Here is a 22,314-nt window from a genome sequence, read left to right on the forward strand (position 1 = left end):
CCAGTGAAGAGTACACCCATCCAAGCCATGAGCAGCCACTTTTCAAGTGTTTTGAGTTAAATATTTCTATTTTTAAGACACGTTAAGAGCTTAATATTACTCAGCAAACACACAGGGATATCCCAGTCCTCCTCCTCTATAATATTCTGCTGCAGAAAGGAACATGAAAAAAATTTCTGCTAAATATTGTCTGTTCTTCTCATGATATTTAAGCAACATGAAAGCTCACTGTAAAGGGCAATGAGATTTATAAACTACAAAGAAGAGTTTTCAGGCAAACTGATGATATCTAGACAGTATTTTTATTTGCCCTCTGATTTTAGAGACATGTTAAAGATCTACAGAAGCAAAGAGCAGAATAAAAAATAGCAATACTAAATTCCAGAAAATTCTGTTAACTCAAGCATTTAGGAATACAGAATTTGTACTTGTGAAAATAAAATATTCCTCCTGTTTAATTAGTCAAATAGATTGAATATTTCTTTAAATTCAGAAAGGATATGGTCAGAAAGGATGTGGTATGGATATATGTATGTGCATGTATGTGATGCTTGAGATAAATCAGAACAAGTTATTAGTTTTTAATGAATGCATATATTCACCATCATCAAGTGAAATAAGTGAAAGCCATCCCTTTTTATACAAAAAACAAGAACTGTAAAACGATTTTGTCATGTATCTTGGTACTGAGATGCATAAGCTTCTCACGCAGCAAAGAAAAATGAAATGGAGTTAAGCTGTAAAGAAGAAAGTTTTTGCATTAAAAAAAAAACATAAGTGGAAACTTCTCAAGTTTGGAATGCTTGAGTCTAGATTATTGTGCCATAATTAACTTTTTACATTGCTTTGTAAAGAACATGCAAATTTTCAACCCCAGAGTTAATGATCTGGATCCAAAATCTTCCACCCATTTTAACTTCTTGTTTAACAATGCATCTAAGATGTTCAGTATGTAGGATAATTGTTCTAATAGGCAGAAGGAACTTAAACAGGTAGTCTCCTTTTTCAGTCTGCTATAAAGTTTTATTAGAAAATGCACTCTTGTTGACTGCGTACACCTTTAACACTTGCATCACAGAAGTATTTATGTGGAAAGAAAACTTACTAGGAGATTTCTCTTCTTCCTCCTTAGGTTCTACTTTTTCTGCTTTTGGTGGACCTTTGATTTTGTACATTAATGAACGGAGTTTGCCAGTCAAGGAGGAATCTTCCTCTTCCTCTTCTTCCTCTTCTAGTGGAATACCTTAGCAGATATAAAACTGGTTAGAAACAAAACTTAACCTTTGAAGATTAACTCCTTCACTATTTAAACAATACCAAAATACCTACAGGAATTTTTTTTAACGAGCAAATTTCATACAGGAAAAAAAAAAAATGTAGTAAGGCCAGCACCTTTAACATGTTAGCTACAGTAGCACCCTTCAAATTATGTTTATTTCATTACACATACTTCTTATATCCAGATTTATAGTATTATCTTTTCAGTATTATGACCAAAGAGGTGGTATTTTTTGAAGATCCTACTATGGCAATTAATTTTGACTCAGAGTCATATTTGATTAAATATGTGATCCTTTGTTTCATACTGCAGAATGTAAGCTAAAGAACTAAATATATGGCTGTATCTCACAATATAGTACAATTTTTCAGTCAAGATATTTAGCAGTCATAAACAAACATATTAACTGAATTTAAAACTGTAAGAAGGCAGATGTTCAGAGATTATACTGGTGATACATGTTTTTCATGAAAATGTATATGATGAGATGGGATGTCATTTTACAGGGTAGTTTAATACAGTTCAGTTCACTACATTGCTTCACAACCATTCAAAGCATTTTCAAATCTTTCACACCTCTTAGTGATGATCAGATACCACGTGTTATGTGCAGAAGCACAGAACACCTAAGCAGGTTCCCATCAGACCAGAGCTAATTGTGCTGAGCTGAAAGGTAAGCTTTTGCTGTTTGGCTGCTGGTCAAAGTGAAATTGAGAAAAGGAAAAGATTTCCAGACAGAATACTAAAGAGGTGATACAAGCTGGAGCAGAGGGAAAACAATAAACTGCAGAAGCTAAAACTGGTGTTAAAAAAAGAAACTAAGAAAGGAAAAAAGAACCGAAATGTGGTATCAAGTTGGAGAAACTTTGCCGCTGGCAGCTACCAAGAGGAAGGAGTTAAAGTTATGTCTAGGAGTGACTGAGTGACTAGGAAGAAAAAAATTCAGAGGCAGTGGGAGAGAATGAGAAAACTAGAAATTGAAATTGGAGACTACATATGGAATTTAAGGAATGGGAAAAGTGAGACTGGCTGAGCAAAATTAAAAGCTAAGAATTAAGGAAGGCTACAGTCAGAGTCTGGAAAAAGTAAGAACAGGAAATGTAGCCAATAAGGAGAGGAAAGAGGAAACAGAAAAGGATGTTAAAGAAAGGAAGAAACTATCTGGCATTGAAAAAAAAGCTGGGCCCTGGAAGCAAGAGAGAGACACTGGGAGAAGAACTTTCGAGAAGCTGAAGTGGACAGACAAGAAGAAATGCACTGGAATGATGAGTTAAGACAGTGTTGGACTGGAGGAGATGGGGTCTGTGACTGCTCCAGATGGGGTCTCATTCACTGCTCCATATCATTCATTATTCATTCTGCATCCTCAGAGTTGCAATCAGTTCAGAAGCTGACCATCTCATGTTGCTACTGGCTAATCACTTAATTCAAGTGGCAGAGGTCTGTGCACTGGAACAGATGGTTCGAACCCAGATAAGTGTCAATTTGCTATTATGCAATAAAATCTGTTGTAAATTTGTTTGTTTTGTTTATAACCAAGAAATTACACACAAAAATTGTGATAGAGGGCTATTATATTGCTGGCAAAATTAACCACTCACAGTTAGGACATGCTAGGATTAAGACTGCCTGAGTAACTTTAATTCAGACTATTTGCATATATTCATTATGAAGCAGCCTTTAATTACTTGATTGCATACATATTTTTCCACTTAGGCCACAAAGTATACTTAGTATTAAAAAGCTGATTAAATATTCCAAGCACAACTCCTATTCATTTTATCTGCAGCTGTGATTGCTTAGTACTGATTTTCAGGACTAAGTCAGGACACAGATAATGAGGAGCATTTATCTGCAGCGACCACCTATGATAAATCTGTCCAAAGTAGTGAATATGGTTTTGTTTAGAATCCAGAGGATCATTAAACTATTTTAATCATGAGACTGTGCTTTCTCTATCTTCAATTCTCTCTCTCATTAAAAATACACATTTATAATGTAGTAAACAATAATAAAAGTACACCCCTAAAAATAAAAAAAAACCCCCACAATCATTTCATGAGCGTTTCACCTCATGAAAAGATGAAGAGTGATCAGGAGCTAAGCTAACTCAATAATGATACCAAGACATCTCCAAGTAAGTTGGGGGTTTTCCATAATCTTCATCCTGCAGTCTGAGAGAACTCTCTGATGCCAAATAGGCATTTTCTTTGAAAACCAGAGGTCAGATCAAGTGCTAAGTGACTGAACAATGGAGATGACGGTATCTATCTTAATAAAAATGGGGAGAAAGAGGTGTAGCTACAAGGATATTAACTATTCACTTTAACGCTTGGAAGAAAACTGCTGGAAACAGTTTTTGGTAAGCACTTAGAAGCAAGGATGAATAACAGTCAACACAGGATTGTCAAAACCAAATTACGTTAAACCAACTAAATTTCCACTATAATGTAGCTAACTTTACAGATACAAATCTTGATGTTAAGGACTTCTAATACTGTCTTATACAATATCCTCAGAAATAAGCTGATGAAACACAACCTAGATACCCACTGACCTACTCATCTTTGGCTGAGGTTAAGGCTGAGGTAGTTGAAAAATGGTAATTGGTTTATCTCGAAATCACAACTTGATGATTGCTGGAGATTCTAATAGGGTACTCAGAAATAGCAGCACAAGATGATAGCAGAAGCCTTAACAATACAAGCACAGAATGGTGTGGGAGTCACCATGGCTACAAACAGAAATTACAAACTGTTAATTAAAGGTCAGTAAAAGAATGCAATTCCATGAACTGTGTAAAACTGGTTTTAGGGATAACCAGTGAAGAAAGAACTAGCAGACTGTATTAGTAAACATTTAAAAGTGACCTCAAACAAACAGGAGGAGGAGGAGGAGGAAGAAACTATCAAGATTACCATGCTCTTCCTGGGGAAGAACTTGAGATGCTGTCAATTCACTGTAATGACCCTCTCCCCTTCTTCTTGAACAAAATGGGTGCCATCAACCATAGGACCAAGAAATGCACTGGAAGAGTGACTACCAATATATCTACCAAGTAGGTAGATATGAAAAAGCTTGTGTTTATCAGTTTTAACTGCATAATTATTGGGAACGAGCAGTAGTAACTGGTTACTCAGACTATAAATGTTAGTATCATTGTAAAGGGACTAATAATTCCATGATTGTCTTGATTAGACTAAGATCTCAATAGACATAACAAAAGGTTTTTGGCATCACAAATAAAATGAGATTCCTTAACCTACATAAATTACACAGGGTATCTGATATAGCTCACCCTTGAGGATACCCTAAGGAAATTCAAATTCAGTGACTGGGGCAACTCAAGCTGTAATCTGCAGTGCAATAGTGTTTTATAATGATTGGCCATCACAGTTATGTATACACCAGGAAACTAAGCTAAAACTGCAGCAACACTCCTCATCTACCGTTTTTTATTAAATTTTCTACTGCTCAACTTCACAGCAATAATGTTCTTTCAATACATTTTATCTGCTTGTACACATACACATGCCTATATAAATCTTTTAAGGTAATCCAACCTTCTCATTTGGATCATTTTTATTTTTTCTAATTAAGTCTAAAATTGATATATAAACAGAATAATACTGGATAATATTTAATAGATATATAACAATGAAACTTAATACTGCTCAACTTCACAGCAATAATGTTCTTTCAATACATTTTATCTGCTTGTACACATACACATGCCTATATAAATCTTTTAAGGTAATCCAACCTTCTCATTTGGATCATTTTTATTTTTTCTAATTAAGTCTAAAATTGATATATAAACAGAATAATACTGGATAATATTTAATAGATATATAACAATGAAACTTAAAACCATGCACAGGTTTCCCATATTTTTGTAATATGCACTGAAGTCTGAAAGAAAAGTCACCATGTAGACAGTAATACATCTAACAAAAAAACCTCATACTAGTTTTTCTTTTTTTTTTTAACTCAGCTGTTCTTTTTTCATGTAAAGTGTCAAAAAGACAAACAAAAAACATAACAAAACTTTGCCACTCACCACAGTGAGTTAGAAGATCATCATGAAATTCATATAACTCATCTCGAATCTCCTCTGGACAGGGACAATCCTCTCACAGTAATACATCTAACAAAAAAACCTCATACTAGTTTTTCTTTTTTTTTTTAACTCAGCTGTTCTTTTTTCATGTAAAGTGTCAAAAAGACAAACAAAAAACATAACAAAACTTTGCCACTCACCACAGTGAGTTAGAAGATCATCATGAAATTCATATAACTCATCTCGAATCTCCTCTGGACAGGGACAATCCTCTCCCAGTTGAAAATTCAGCAACATATTAATCTTTAAGGGAATTAAAACATAGTTAAAACACTGAGATAGCCTAAGACATATTCTAATATATAGGCATACTTTACCAGTTTATAATAAAATTTATAATCAAATTAACATAAAACATAAATTTCTAATACAGCCTAAAGGAAATACTAGAGCAGTGGTACTTTGTAAGCTTTAATTATGATTAATATCAAAATACAGTTACACTTAATAATAAAGCTATTTCCTGGAGGTAGAAAAGACTTTTTCCAACATACAGGTGTCAGCACAACACTAACTTCATGCTAACTTTTAGCAACTAAAATTATCAAATTATCATCATCTTGCAGAACTGGATGAATCTCAGCTCCTCAGCATTGGGCAGTAATGTTCAATTTTTCTATATTGTTGAGAAATCCCAAGTCAACTTTGGTTTCGAGCTTGAATTCTGGAGTAGAGGTATAAGCATTCTGACATTCTGTATTTTGTGGCATCTTAATAAATTTTATTTCAAATTCAATTTTGATTCTCTAGCAGTTCCAATAGTAGTTTAGAGGTCAGAACTCTATTTTGTCATCACAAAGAAGTTTTTTTATCTTTAGATTCAACCATTTGTTTAATATTACCTGTTCTTGAGGAGGAGACCGAAATTCTTTAGTCTTCTTGGCAGTCAAAGCAGCAGACATGTTCAAGGCTTGCATGAGTTCATTGTACCTGTATTTCTGATTATATTGCAATTTTGATACATAATGGTCTGCAAATGATACAATTGCTTCCACTCTATGTTGTAGCTCACAGTCACAGAAATAATTGAGTAAATGACACATCTAGGATAGAAAAAAACAGAGAAGTTCAACAGTTTAACAAACTCTAATCGAGGAAGAGCTGCAGTGGATACTATACACTGCAACAGACTATAAAAATGAGAGACTTTTTTCCCATATTTTTCTTTTAACACTGTAAAGGTGACAAATTTATACAGTTTTATTATCTGATTGATAATACTATATTGCATTCATAGTCTTTCACTCCATGCACTCAAAACATGTAGAAATCATAGAATCATAGAATAGTTCGGGTTGGAAGAGTCCTTTAAAGATCACCTGGTCCAACCCTCCCTCTTTTAAAATACACTTATGAAATAAGTAAGTATCTGAATGTCTATTTTGAATGTAGATACATGTAGAAAGAATTGCATCATAATCAAATTTAGTTATTAATGTGAGGTTATAAAGCCAAGTGGAATAAAGATCTTCAGGATTTCAAATCTTACAAACTAGAGAACAGCCAAAAAGCACTACCTTTCTTTCATAAATAGTAGAACATATGTAATACGTTTTTACTAAATGGTCACCTGAAGCTTAACAGATTCTGGTAATCTTGTCTGCAATAAGCCCTTTGCAGGAGCCTTCGTTTCTTTTATTGCTTTCTCCCCAGCTTCTACAGCTTTTTCTTCAACTTGTGTAACTTCTTCCTTCTCTGTCCTCTCTTCTGTTTCTTCCTTGTGATCTCCAAACACATTGGGATCAACGAGGAGTAACACCTGCTTCACATCATCATCATCAAAAACCCCCATTATGAGCAATGTTGCTATCAGTTTAAGAACAGGAACAAACTGGAATGCAACCTGTCCTCCAACAGGGTCTCGTATATGACTACCACTACACTGTACTGCCTCTGTTAGCATACTTATGGCCTTGGATTTAAGTATATCAAGGGGTATCTCTGGGCTGGATGTCTGACGTTCTTCACTGGTCACAATAAAGCATGGAGTAGAAAAATTAAAGCCTGGTTTCAGACAAGTGCTAAGTCCTACTCCAGGTAAACCATGCTTCTTTTTTTCATCAGGATATAATTTAATAGTTCGAGTTTCGTCTGTAACTGGAATGATAAATTCATTGTTCATCATGAGCTTGGCTTGCTTGGCATGCTCCAAATGAATACTAATGAGCAAGTCATAGAATCCAGAACGTAGGAGTCCAGGTAAGTATTGATTATCTATGGTATAAAATAGCTGAGATATGTCCACATGGCTACAAAGTGCATAAGCAACTCTAGTGTTACCTAGAGCACTAACTGAGCTATAGAGTTTTAAAGTATGGTAGTGAAACTTCATCAAATCTTCTTGTTCACATAGTTCCAAAATATCAACGCATCTGTTATGAAATAAAGAAACAGACCACCAGTCAATTTCATTAATAATAATTTTGTAAAAGAGAAATTGCATAATATCTGCACATTTTGGTCAGTTCCACTTTAAACCATCAATTTTAATTTTGATACTGACTAATCCTAACATGTGCATCATTAAATCACAGTAAATAGTGGTAATAATTTGCTGAGATTATATATAATTAGTACTCCATAGAAAAAAAGAGGAAAAATGTAAGATAGAGAAGCTTCTTTGGAAGCTACGGTAAATTAGAGCTTGTTTTTAAAAGAAATGTATTTGGAATGCTGAAACTCTGTGGTAATACTGTCACTAAACAGTGCCTTTATAGTTTATTAAGGATTACTGTTTCAATTTTTCCACAAAACACAGTATTTTTTACTCTTTTCTTGAATTCAGTTTTATTAACAATAAATTAAATTGGTTATTAAATTATTAAAAGAAGCTGCAAAATAACTGATAAAAGTACAGCAGTTAAATTATCTTTCTGCTACACTTTTGCTTATAGTTTGATTTGTCACTGGTTATGATATTTGATATTTGGATACATCTTTATTATCCTCACTCAAAGATAAAACCTAATGAAAATCTAAGACAGTCAGGATCTTGTCAATAAGAACATAAAAACTTAATTCATGTAAATTCAGAGCAGATGAAACAGGAACAGATTACATGTTTTTACTACAGAATAAAATGAGCAAAATAGTACTTGCATGTTCTTTATATTTGTTTTTTTAAGCTGACAAAATCTCTATGTTTAAAGACCTAGAGATTTAAGAGATATTATTTTATAATTTAAATAAAATCAAATAGACGTGTTTTGTCTTATGTATGCAAATGTCATCACATGGCATTAAAATTATTCAGCCTCTTGTATCTAATTAAATTTCACGAACATGATATTATAGCAGGTAAGATCAGAAATTCTGAACAACTCTAGTGTAAATATGCTCCAAGGCAGGTTTAACCAATTCCCAGATATCAGCTTTCAATACATTTTGTCCAAATCAAGTCTCTGTAGTTCCTTCCAAATGTACCTGTTTTCTTCTGGGATATGAAGTGCCATCATCTGCAGAGGTTCCAAACACTGCACAACCCAGCCATGACGTTCACTGACACGCTCAGTTTCTACTTTTAGAAAGGTGTTTGGCATCCTGCTCCATAGAACAGGTGTAATTGTTTGCACATCAAGGCGAGGGGGACACTGAGGAACAGGATTTCTTTCTTCACTTTTAAAAATTGCAGCTGATAAAGGCATGGTATTCTGAAACAAGTAAGTGTATTAAAATTATTTGTGTAACATCTAATTATGAATAAACCTATAATACCAAAAGGAAGTATAATTTATTGATAGCAAAGAACTCATAGAAATATATGTTATTGCAATAAACAAAATCCATTAAAAAAAAACCAACATGAGGGTGTTCTTCCAAATAACTTTAGTTCCTTTTGACAAATGCAGTTTAGATTTGTTGAACAATTAACTTCATATAATAATTACAATTACAGAAGTAAACGTAGAAGTCAAATGAAAAGTCATGCCATTGATTCAATCTTCCTAAAAAAATTCAAAAGAGCAGGAATTTCCATGGAAATAAACAGATTTAAAAGAGCACTTTTACAGAAAATATTTTGTACCTTTAATTTACCAAGTTCAAACTGAACCAAGTTAGTGCTCGTAGGCTGTACAAAAGTTGCTGGAAAAAGCTTTGTGTTTGGTTCAACCTAGAAGAGAAATGAGATTAAAAAATTTAAAAAATTAAAAAAACAACAAGAATCTCCTCCCAGAATATGATACGATATAAAATAAATACTATATAGCTTACACTTCATCATCAAATAACTGCAGACACTGTATTAAAGTGTTGATTAGTGCTACTTGTAGTTTACCTCTAATATACTAAAGCATTTGCTGACTTTTCTTTATAGGCCCACCTAACTTTCAGGCAGGTGTGTCTGCTGCCTTATGTGCTCTCAGCACCTATAGCAAGGACTTTGGTAACACTACATTGACTCTTCTCAAATATATCCAAATCCAACACCTCATTCTAGAGCAGCTCCTTAAAAATCCAGCCACTTTACAGCTACATACCTCGGCTCTTGCTCTAGGAAAAGCACCCCCAACACAGACTGAGGGTAGAATACAGCTTTTTAGAGCACCACACGTCTTTTAGAATTCTTTCACATTTTATGCTGGACAAAATAATTCACTGCCAAAAAAGTCCAAAAACAAATTTCTAAAAAAGAGGGAACCAGAGGGGGATAAGAAAAGGGTGAGATTGCATCATTTGATCAGGATAGTGCAAATCTCTATTTCCTATTAAGATTAGTGAATTTCTGATCCATACTCCAAAAGTAGAAGCATGTAATTTTTTTAAAGATCTCAAAGATCTCTTTATTTCCAGGCTTAGCATTTGTCTCCAGTCTTATAAAATCACAGTGAATCACACTGAATCACAGTGATGCAGTTTTAAAATGTCTGGTTGGGTTTGGGATTTTTTTGACAGCTACATCATCCTCATTACCCCATTACAGCTGGACTCAAAGTACATGTCAGAGTCATAATACCAGTTTATTCTGAAGAATTCTCTACAAGATCACCCACCCCTACTGCCATGAAAAAAAGGAATTAAGGTATTTATAGGCTAGTATATTATTAAAAAGATTTCAGTACTCCAGGATGGCTGAAAAAAGGTACACTCTATGCAATCAATTCAAGGTTTCAGGAGTTCAACTAAATATTTTAATCACACCATTTTGTATTTTGTGTACTATGCATATACATTATACATACTAAGTACAATTACAATACTCATGCTGTGAAGGAGTGCAACTCCTAGCTTTGAGGATAGCAAACTATCAAAAATTGCAAAACAATAAACCAAGAGAGTCACAAAAAAGAAATAAAAAATCCATATTCTTTTAGATAACATCTCCAAAACACAATATAACTTAAACAAAACGTAAAATAATACCATATACTGAAAACTATGTATGCAGAATAAAGTTTTTTCAGAACTATGACTGTTGGGATAGACAAAATAAAGTAGGGCCAGGTATGTACATTCTAATCTTTTTGATAAGGAAAAAACCCACAAACCCAAATCCAGAAACAAAAGATATCCTGGACTGAAAGATACTACTAATAAAATGTGTCTTTTATTTCATTAAAGCCTGAAAGTAACTGACTGAGACAATATAACTCTCAGCCTCTGACCAAAGACAGGTATTTCCTAGTAATAATGATTGAATTTGTAATTTCTAATCTTGTTTGAAGGTCAGAAAACCATTACTAACTCAGAATAAAATAAAACTTCTTGTAAACCAATATTTAAGATCTCCTTTCTGCTATGAATACCTTAACGTTGGCCTGACAATTAATGACAAAATCTCAAATATATATGTATACACTATCTTTCATTTACTTTTCTATTATAGACAGTGGGGGTTTTTCTGAATATCACCATGGCATTCAATAGTTAGATCAAGAACGACAGCAAAATTAATTTCTTCTCCTCAATATGTTGACCTGTAGGCCTTTTAGAATGGAAACAGCATACAAATATTGTCCCTCTGCTTCAGTTAAGAAAAATGAAAAGTGCAAATGGTTGCAAGGTTAGAATAATTCCCCTGCAGCCTCTAGACCAGACAAATATCAGTCATTTGCTGCAATTTGGGTGAGAGATTAGATTTACTAAAGTATTTTAAAGATTTTATTTTATGGTAAAAATATTCAAGAAATGAAAATGGAAACTACCAAAGACTACATTCATTACTTTCAAAAATAGATAAAAGATTTAGTTACTCGAAATAAGTAAAAGTTGAGAAATATTTCACCCTCAGACGTAACACTCCTGTTGGAATATACCATTGTATCTTTACAGGAAGTGCTGGGTGTTCTCAGTTTTCAACAGACCAGGTGCAACAGGTTTATTGAAAAACATTTCCAAAAGCAACTTGAGGTCTTTTTCCATGGAAAAAGAGAAGAAACAGAGGAGAAATTATTGCATTTTCTGAGATTATTTTAAACTTAGTACAAAGAACTTGGTTACATTAATTGCAAGTCATAAGAGGAAAAACCTGAAAAGTTTTTTACACTAAAAGCAGTAACAGGAATCTTCTATATTTTGATAAATTTCTTCGCAAAATTAGAGAAACAGGTAAAGGCTGTTCTGTGGAAAAAAACCCCAAACCACCACCAAACTTCCATGGTTTTGTTCAGAAGCTGTCATATTGATTTGTATCTAGCTAAAAAAACAGCAAAGCATGGGGCTTAAGCATTTTCATCTCCTGTTTTCTTTTCCCAGGATGTTGACATTTAATATCCTCTCAGCATGGCACTGAAGTCTCTGACCACTCTTACAAAATATACCAAAATCACAGCTTCTAGATTATCTCCCCCCCCTATTTACAGTCTGTGTGTAACCCCACTGCATTCATTTTCAAAGGAGTCAGTATACAAAGTTCCATTAAATTTAATTGAATAACATTTAAGTTTTATCTGTATTACAGATTTGTGGGGTTTTTGTTGAGAAGAAAGTGATGCATTGTTCCTAACACTGGATAATCTCTTCCACGTTGGATGCTCTACTATGGACAACTGACCTTACTAAAAGCAAATCTCATCAATCCAGTGCTGAAAACTTCTGTCAACTACTGATCCATTTGCATAATGACTCCACGTTTTGAGAATATTAATAGCATTTAAGGCCCACCCTATTTATTTTGGCTTTGCACATTAATGTATATTTGAATTTTGGGGTTTGAACCTTATCAAATCACAAGATCTCCAAATCATAGCTATCTGCAGAAGACACAAACCCTGGTAATAATAAACTAAATTTATTTTCTAAATCCATATCAAAAATTACTATATCTAAAGTCTAATTTTGACATTATGCTAATTTAAATAATTATTTCCCCTATATCATAGAACAGATTTAGTTGATAAAAATATTTTAAAGAATAATTAACATTATAAATCAAGATTCTGAACCACAAGAATTGAGAAGTAAAAAAATATTTTTCTGAACTTATCTACCAATAGTCCTTCCTCAACATTTGAAACAACTGTAAGTAGTTGGAAATATGTAGCCTTACAAAAGAGAGAGAGAGAGAAAGAGGGATAACACAGAATAATATAGGAAAACATGTTATTGTCACATGAATAGTGTTCAGTTAGATTTCTGAACAAGAAAAAACAATTTTATAATAGCATCAAAACAACCAGTTTACTAGATAGCTTCCTGAAAATCTGATAATACCTGATAACAAGTGCCAAGCTCTTTTCCATTGGCTGTGAATGACAACATTCCAGTAGCCAGGTCAACAAAGCATCCAATTTCTAAATCAACATTACTGCGACCTGATCTCTGGGAATTAGCAATTACATCTCCTCCCCAAACCATATAGCAGTTGCTGCGCTTCACACTGAAAGAACAGCAAGAACAAAGAAAACAAATCATAAGTCACACTGACCTTGACTAAGTATTCAGTGAAGATATACTTTTCAATGCAGTAATAGTTAGAGATCCTCAAAGGTGCTTGTGCTGCTATTAGTTTTGCTTTCTCATTAACAACCCCCCTTTTTTTAATAATGTAAACATCGTGGGTAAGGGATCAAACTACATGCACCTTTATTTTTTTCCCTTTTTAATAATTATGAAACAATTTCACATGCTTCTGTGTGCTTATGTAAGATACATTAAAACAAATAACAGGTTCATCCACAGTGACCAAATATAGATGTTAAAGGAAAGAAGCTTCACAAAACATTCTTTTGCACAGAACATTAATGATAAATATACTCACTTTAACAAGTCTATGTAAAACACATTCATATATAAATGAGCACAGAACACTTTCTCCATAATCAATTTTCTTATTAGTTTAAATTAATGTTTAAAATATTGTCAAGCTTGTGAATAATTCACTTTTGAACAACAGTATTAAAATATAATCTTTAAAAAGTGATAAATAAATCCATACCTTTCATGAACCCTGCCTCTCTCATCACCTAAAGTAACTGTCACTGTACAACTTTTATTTAGGTCAAAATTCTCACTGTAAAAATGATAATCTGGTGTTACCCAGCCAACCCAGACAGAGGATGGGTCTTGGCCAGCAAATATCCGTAGTAAATAAAAACACTGAAAAGAGGAAAAGAACATATTAGTAACAGAAATCTAAATTATTTATTGAGGAATACTCAAATAGTGATTAAAAAAACCTCCTATATATCAAACTTTAATAATATTAATTCACATTCTCTTAATAAGTCATTTAAAATGCTCATAAATTAAAAAAAACAGACTAGGTTTTTTTTAGCTTTTTATAGACCTTAGATAGTGAGGTTTATGCCTCAAGTCATACAACTCTGGACATTATTATTTATACACAGTGTTATATCATACCAAATGATTAAAAAAGCTTCTTTCAACAGATCAATTTCTAGTGAACATGTTGCCATGACTAAATCTACTTCAAAAAGTAAGAAGAACTGAGCATCTCAATGTATTTACTTACTGTAGTAGAAGGAGCAGCAATTTCTTGGCTGTGCTTTCTAAAGATAAAGGAACATCAGTCAATTAGTTTTTTTTTTAAAAAGAAAAGTAGTAAAAAAAGTACTCATTAATAAACTAAGTGTACTTACAAGCTAACTCATGTTTGCTGGGTACTGAGTATGCATGAGTAAATTAAGTATGCAAAGACTGTACAGGATACAAATATACACCCAAAATAATGGATTGCAGTTAAGTCGGAGAGGGGGGGAAGAGATTGATTTACAGCAATTAACTAAAGATGAAGGCAATGCTGGAAGGTGCTGAACTCAGTAGTACCTGGTATCTTTAAAAATCTATCTCACAATCTTTTTTTCTTTGCATGGATTAGTCACTTTTCCAATAACAATGAGGTATTGAACAATAATGTAGATGAGCATTAATCCAGTGGGCAAAAGATTCTGAGCTGGTTTTCCAGCCTGGCTGAAGAGCTTTGCAAATCCCAATGATTTTGAAAGGATGGCAGCTGCTTAGCAATGAATAACTATAAACCTTGTGATGCACCTCTTCAGAAATGGTTCTCTCTTGGCTGGATATAGCATTCTGCAGCAAAGCTGTGTTATAAATTTATTAAAACCATCAAGAACAAAAAAATGTCAGTAACATGCATCCTATGCTAGTGTGTGCTTAGTGCAAAAACAAGTATGAAATCTTGAGCGTACAATAATAAAGAATAATAGAACATATTACATTAACACTGAGAGCATGAAATAGGATAACTAAACCCAAGCCTAACCGTTTTTGGAAAACATCAGATGAGGCATTTTCCACACCCATGCCGAAGTTGAATGATGAGCGGAACTCAATGGGCATACTCAAACGACAGTATATCATGTCTGAATTGCTGTTCTGTGTGCCAAATGTTTTGTGAGTAACTTTTAACCGAGGTGGACTCTCAATGGTTCCATCAATTCTCCATATCTAAAAATAATAGAAATAGTTTTAAATAATACTATTCCAAGAAAAATGCTAAAAACTTTCATTAAGCAACTAAAGAATGAGATAACTGAGTCAATGTAAATTTTTCAAAATGAATTAATTTCAAAACTATGAAACTTTCTTCTCTGACAGGGAATCTAACCTGAAGAGCAAGGGAAGCAACAGATTCAGTATATCCTGACTACAGTAAATATTGTCAAGTTGTTCCGTACAACATTTAAAAAAAAGTATTGATTTTATTAAATTAATTCATTTTGAGTGCACAAGTCATTGAAAAATTGCTTCACAAGAATCAACAGTTTTCTACTACAACAAGAAGAAATATCAATTAGAATCCTTCAGATGATCATTATGAAGTCAGAGTCTGATGTTATTTTCCCTTGTGCTGAAAAAGTGAGTATGCTTTTAAATTCAGTGATAGGAACATTTCAAAAACTTTTAAAGACAGGAATACAGTTGAAATGATCCTGATAAACTGAAAAAAAATGTTGAGATCATTAAGTTGGAATTCAGTGAAGTGTATTTTGTTTAAGAAGGAAATGTTGAAAAACAAGTATTAGGGAATAATTGGCTAAAATCCTAAATTAAAGTAAATGGCCTAGGGATTATAGCAAAAAAAACCTGAACAGGAATTCAAACATATCATTGTGGAATATATTAATATGGAATATTTTATACAAACCATAGGACATATTATTCTAGTTGGAATTCAGTGAAGTGTATTTTGTTTAAGAAGGAAATGTTGAAAAACAAGTATTAGGGAATAATTGGCTAAAATCCTAAATTAAAGTAAATGGCCTAGGGATTATAGCAAAAAAAACCTGAACAGGAATTCAAACATATCATTGTGGAATATATTAATATGGAATATTTTATACAAACCATAGGACATATTATTCTGCTCTAGAGCAGATTAGTTAGGGAGTTGTGGAATTCCTGTCACTGGTGCAGCATAAGAATGAATGAAACCGATATCACTCAGCAACACCACAGGTACACTTAAATGTCCCTCAGATTAGCGAAGTGGACTAAATCAGTCTCCATTTTGTTCACACTTCCATTACCTTAAGTGATGCTGAATTCAGCTGAACAATTTTTAGATATTTAAGAAAAATATATAGTAGAGAATGTTTAAAAAAATGAAAGTGAATGTAAGATAGAATATAAAAAATGGTTCTAAAAAATCACAACTGACATGTTTCAAGTAGCTAACCAAAACAACATAAATTAGTAAGACATATACTAGAACAGGTAGGTATATCCACATGAATGGTAATACTGCCATAAATGAAGTTGGAGATAGACAAGATCATCTGGAATTATCTAAGAGCGACTTAATAGATTTATATGACAAACTATCTGATGACAGTAAGTATTAGTAAGGGTTTAATGTCTCAGCTTGCTAAACAAACAGTTGATAAACAGGTGTCTCCCTAACATGTAATGTTACCTCAATGTGAGGATGATTTTTTGGCACATTGACAAATGTTGGTAAGCGTTTACTAAACCACATAGCAACATCTCGGTTCATGTTGACAGCAAAAGGTTCAAAACCTTCTTGAAGGCCACACATTGTATAATACTTGAATGTACTGGCATCCATTCCAAGGTTCATACGACCAATCTGAGATAGACCCAGTGCACAAATTGGAACAAAACCTAAGAAACAATACAAGAACGACAATAAAAAAACCAACAGTAATTTATCTGGAGAACACAAGCATTCTATTTTGGATCCATCTAATGTGAACTAAACTTTAGCTCCTACAAGTAATGCACATGAAGTGATGACAGTAGCAAGGATTTAAAGCCACCTTAAATACTAATGTCTAAGTTCAATATAATTGCTACCAAAACCCCTGAGGACTTAGGCAATGAATGGCCATTACACACGTTATCCCATTTATTTAAACATTAAACCAGTTTAACAATCGTTATTAGTAAGTAGTAGTAGATTTGTGTGAAAAACAAACAAAAAAATGTCAAGTCAAGAGGTAGTTTTGTGGACAATCGGATTTGAAAAACCAAGATTTGCTCAAGTCAGTTATTAATTTATTAGAAGAATCGGTTATCTTCATCATTTTTAGACTAATAAACATGTCTTTATACAATGAGTTGGACACTGGAAGACAACCTTGGCTAGATCAAAGTTATTAACAAATGTTAAGTATGCTCTCTGAGGGCTCTGAATTTTCAAAAGGACTTTGAGATGAGGTTCAGGTATCTCAGTATTTCTGTTTAAAATTTAGTTTGTCATCAGTAGCTATAAATTTGTTGCCACATTCATCCCTTCATCATTCACGATGGACAAATACACACTTCTTTAATGCTGGCATTTTTTATGACTGAGCTTTTTTGGTCTCCATATACCTGTAGCAGCAAATAGACAGGGATGAAAGGCTGTTGAATTATTTCTCCATCTTTCAAGAAACAGAACTTGGAGCAACTTCAGGGAAAAGCCAACAGTTCTACCTCTAAAGGAGAAATTTTGTCTCCTACACTTCAATTTTAAGCCTTCAGAAAAGCTCTCTTAAGGCTCATTCTCTACCATTCTCTGCTCATTCTCTACCATTAGAAGAACTGTATCAATGGTCAGACCAAAGAGGGACAGTAAGCAAAGTCTTCTGGCAATTACTAACAAGCATGAAGCTACTGGTTGGAGGAGATATGCTTCCAAAGAAAATGTCAACTAAAAAATAAAACAAAACAGTTTGAAAATATTCCCTGCCTCCTTCAATATAGTCATGTAGATACTACTGTTCAAAAAAGCAAAGGGCAAAAACAGAAGAGGAAAAATAGCCCAGGAAAAGGAGAAATGCAGGTAAGCTATGAATAGGACGGAGAAGAAAAAATTACGAATCAGACTCAATTTACATTGCAAAGATCTGTTCTTTTGCTACATCCTCTCACCACAGAGTAGTCATTTTGTCCTTCACAGACAAGAATATAATACGTGTATGCTCCAGTGAGATAATCAGAGACTACATTTTCATCTTTTGGGAATTTTTCAAAGTGTTTATTATTACCAGTTCTTCTTAATGCTGAAGTTCAGTCCTGTGAGTAAGCCTAGCAAGGCTCGAAGCAAATTTACCCATTCTGATTGCTGAAATCCTATTAATATCTACTTCTGGTTAAAGGAAAAAAAGAAAATAAATTTGTGCCATACAAGCGCTCTTAAAATAACTTTTTATGAAGTTAATGTGTAGCACAGTCTGAAGGCTCATATCGGTGAAATACAATTTCTCAGCTCACTAAGCCATTATGACAGACTAGTTTTTCTGGGTTTTGTTTTGTCTTCTCATAACCAGGTAACTACAAAAAGAAAATTACCACTTTCTATTCCAAAGTCAGCAAACGCAAGTTCTGAACCTTTACTGGTTATAAGCAACTCTCCATTCAGTGTAAAGATAATTGATTTATCATCCAAGTTTATCATACAACCAACCACGTCTCCTGGTTGCCAGCTTCGTCCAAAGAATCCACTACCTTGATGCCAACGCTGGCCCTAAACAAAAAAACAAGTAAATAAACACCGTGCTGAAATTAAAAAATAAAACAAAAATATAAATAAAGTAAAACAAACAAATATTTCACCTTCCAGGATCTCAAAATAATTTGCATACAGTACTGATCATGGCTTTCAGGTAATTAATTTAATTATTATCTTAGTTATTTCACACAGAGAAATTAAGGCACCCTAACTTCAGTAATATGCAAACAGCAATTTAGAACCTGGATGATAACCACTGTTCACTGGATTCCATTTCTCATATGCAGGTCCTTTAGGAGTCAAGTTTGGGAAGAAAGAATATGCAGAAAGCAGAAAAGACAGAAAGGGCAAAACAGTGCTGTGGTTCTCTCTTCCAGTCATTGAAGAAAGTTTGTTTTATTTTTGTAAAACACCACTTATAAAAAAAAAGGAAGTGAATGCTGTATTTTGTTTACGCTTACGACAGAATTCTTTACTCAGTTGGGTATATCCTAGGAAGATAGATATAAACCAAAACACCTTTGTTAACATAATTTCAATGACCAGAACGGAAACGCAGACACTATCCAGCATGAAACAGACCTCACAGATAGATATCTTTATATGAATCAAAAATATTCCAGTAGTTGATCTGGAGTATACAGAGGAAACCTATACTGTAAGTTCTCTGCCTAGCCTGTTCATAGATCAAAATACATAAAGATGTACTGACTTTGCTTCCTTCAAATACAAATGCTTGGTCATCAGCTCCCAACTCTATGTCAGGTCGACAGCCTGGCCTGGCCCAGCCAACACGCATATCTCCACCTGTCACAGCTTCAAATTCAAAGTACCACTTTCCAGACTTCACTGCATAAGACTGTTCTACTCTGAAAAATCGTATCTTGTCGATGCTGACTTTTTCCATTGTTTGGTCAGCTGTAAAAATAAACAGAGAAAAAAACCCACCTTTTATAATTAGATGAAACTATAAATGCCACTGTTTAGTTTTTCATCTGTCCCCAGTATTTTCTATGTCTGAAGACAGCCATTACCTAGTATTGCATGTTTAAGAACCTTCATAGTAAATGTTAAAAAAGGAGGAACAGTATTCAGTATACAGAGGCTAGCACGTTCTAATTCTATACAGGATGAGTGATTATCTGCTATTTAGAATCAGAATATTTCAAAGTATCACTCAAAGCAGAGCCCCAAACACAAAACTGACTAGAGGAAACCTCAGAAGTGTAAGATCACTACATGCAATACAATCCAATGCAATAATGCAGTATTACAATACAACAAAACACTTTCCTACACAAGTCAATACATATAGAACATTTTAAAAAAATTATCAAATAAGTTTTGTTTCGGTTTAGATTTTTGTCAAAAAATTACAGTGGTATAGCAAATATGAAGAAAAACTTCTAAGCAAATTTCTGTTCCTGATTTAAAAAAAAAAAAAATTGAAGTTGCTGAAGTTCTTTGACTACTTCTTAAGAACTGAGTTTGACTTGAAGTAGTCAAACCTAATCTGCATACCGTGTAAAAAAATTCTTTTAAATTAATCCTGTATTTTTTTCTTTCTTTCATTATTTCCAAATGAAAACCAGTATGTCCACTCACACTCCAGATTTTCTCCAATCTAAAAATCATGGAAATTAGAATTATCATATCACTAACCACAACTAATCTTTTAAAAAAATTATATCTAAGTAATATACAAGTCATTTACAAAGTATATTTGCACCTTTCATTAAAGTCCACTGCAAAAATGCACTACTATTTATTCATATCTTATGTTTTCCCTATCTATTTTTGTGTTTTATATTTTTTTCCCAGCACTGAGGGAAAAAAAGGCCATGATTCTTATTGAAAGTACATACCTATCTCTTGGTCAGGTGGCTCAATACTATAACCATAGCCCGCAAATGTTCTAACAGCTTCGCGGAGGCTCTCTCTGTTTGATTTTTTAGTACGTTCATCTAATAATGCATATGGCACTAGCCGAGGATTACGTTTGTTCTTAAGATCCTAAAAGGGGTTATAAAAAAGAACAAGAAGAAAACTGTGTTTAAACATCACAAAGATTTTACATAATAAGACAGAGTGTATTCTGAAATAATGTTGAGATTACAGGAGAGAAACAATATTGATGAAGAACAGTTCTATGAATGCAAACCCAATTGTTATATTAAAATATTTAATATTAAAACCCTAAAGACAAGAATGAAAGAGAAGTATGGAAATATATTCTCATACATCCTGCAGCTGCAGCCGTGCAGGTCTGACAATCTACTCAGACTTGCACGGGCAAGGCTTCTTTTCCTGCTCCCTTCCCCCTAACTTTTCCAGACATTACATGATATTCAGTATTTATCCTCTTATTTAACACTCCCAACTGATGTTCTAGAAGACAAAATCTCATGTTCTTTACTTATTCCAAACGCATCTAAAGAAGTCCTTACCTGCTGAATGCCATAGGTCCATCCTTGCTTTATTCTGTCTTTTGCCCAGACATTATGTGCATTTTCTGCTAGTTTGTCAACTAGAAATTCTTGAGAAGGTAACAATTTCACTTCAGAAAGATCAAGAGGGGCAGGTTTATATCCATTTGACATCATGTAACTGTAAGTCAACAAAGGAAAACAGAGAGTCAAGATACCCCACTGATGGTATTTAAAGTTTTCTATGTGGCATTCATAGGGTGGGGGTCACTTTTTCCCTCCACTTTTCAATATCCTAATCTCCCATTTCTTTGCAAAAATCCTGCATTGTATTTGGTCATTGACTAGGATTTACATTATATTCTAGCTGCATGATGACTTCTTATGAAATTATTTTTATGCATTATTAAGTATGGTATTTTTTATATACTAGTCTGTAAAGATTGTGTTACCATTTTTCCAACAGAAGAAAACATATTTTAACTATTGTTCTTCCCATTTTTTCATTGAATAATAAGTTCAGTAGTTTTTTAGTAGTAGGTATTACCCTCTCCAACCCTTCCACATAGTATAAAGACTACTCTGCTGTTTTAGACATATCGACTCTCTCTTGCTCAGATCAGATCATTTCCATTTGTTAGGATGATTCATGTAGGCAGTAGATATTTTAACAAGAGTCAGAAACTAAGATTATTTTGTTCTGTTATTGAAGACAATAGTATCAAACCAGTATTATGATTGACTGCCTGCAGTATGAACCTTGGGAAAGGTTCTTTTTCCCTTTTTTTAATTAATGCCATCAACTGGATCAAGATTACTATCTCCCATATCATAAAACTATTCATTTTACTGCTCTCTTTAAAAACCTAACTTTGTTTCTCATGGATAAAGCTGTTTCAGGAAAAAAAACATCTTGTGGGTTGATAAACTGATGTGAAATGGCAAGTATCCAAATCACTGTTTCCATCTTCAAGTTTTGTTGCAGGACACGGCTTTAATCTGTCCCGGGAGGACTACAGAATCCCCACAGACAAGGTTAAAATACAGATGTAATCCTCGATTAATCTTCACCACTTTTGGGGTGATTACTACTGATGATTTAAAGATGCCTAAA

At 33.5% G+C, this 22,314-nt stretch overlaps 1 protein-coding gene across 5 annotated transcripts in view; it reads right to left on the reverse strand.

Annotated features, from left to right (window-relative positions):
- The window catches only part of RYR3 (ryanodine receptor 3), a 282,481-nt gene that overhangs the window by 135,128 nt on the left and 125,039 nt on the right, over positions 1–22,314 (reverse strand). For 4 of the 5 annotated variants that reach the window (XM_009283665.2, XM_009283664.2, XM_009283663.2 and 1 more), the window contains exons 24-38: positions 21,222–21,381; positions 20,640–20,787; positions 19,487–19,692; positions 18,615–18,789; positions 16,735–16,943; positions 15,082–15,266; positions 14,311–14,347; positions 13,774–13,934; positions 13,050–13,215; positions 9,424–9,510; positions 8,823–9,049; positions 6,970–7,771; positions 6,242–6,442; positions 5,540–5,642; positions 1,106–1,243 (exon numbers count right to left, since the gene is read on the reverse strand). In XM_009283665.2, the coding sequence (XP_009281940.1) occupies positions 1,106–1,243; positions 5,540–5,642; positions 6,242–6,442; positions 6,970–7,771; positions 8,823–9,049; positions 9,424–9,510; positions 13,050–13,215; positions 13,774–13,934; positions 14,311–14,347; positions 15,082–15,266; positions 16,735–16,943; positions 18,615–18,789; positions 19,487–19,692; positions 20,640–20,787; positions 21,222–21,381 (3,005 nt within the window). Of the gene's footprint in view, positions 1–1,105; positions 1,244–5,339; positions 5,389–5,539; positions 5,643–6,241; positions 6,443–6,969; positions 7,772–8,822; positions 9,050–9,423; positions 9,511–13,049; positions 13,216–13,773; positions 13,935–14,310; positions 14,348–15,081; positions 15,267–16,734; positions 16,944–18,614; positions 18,790–19,486; positions 19,693–20,639; positions 20,788–21,221; positions 21,382–22,314 lie in introns of all 5 variants that reach the window. The other variant, XM_009283662.2, reaches the window with a different exon arrangement.

This window comes from Aptenodytes forsteri, unplaced genomic scaffold, assembly GCF_000699145.1.
Source record: "Aptenodytes forsteri isolate BGI_AS27 unplaced genomic scaffold, ASM69914v1 Scaffold342, whole genome shotgun sequence".
Classification (NCBI taxonomy): Eukaryota; Metazoa; Chordata; class Aves; order Sphenisciformes; family Spheniscidae; genus Aptenodytes; species Aptenodytes forsteri.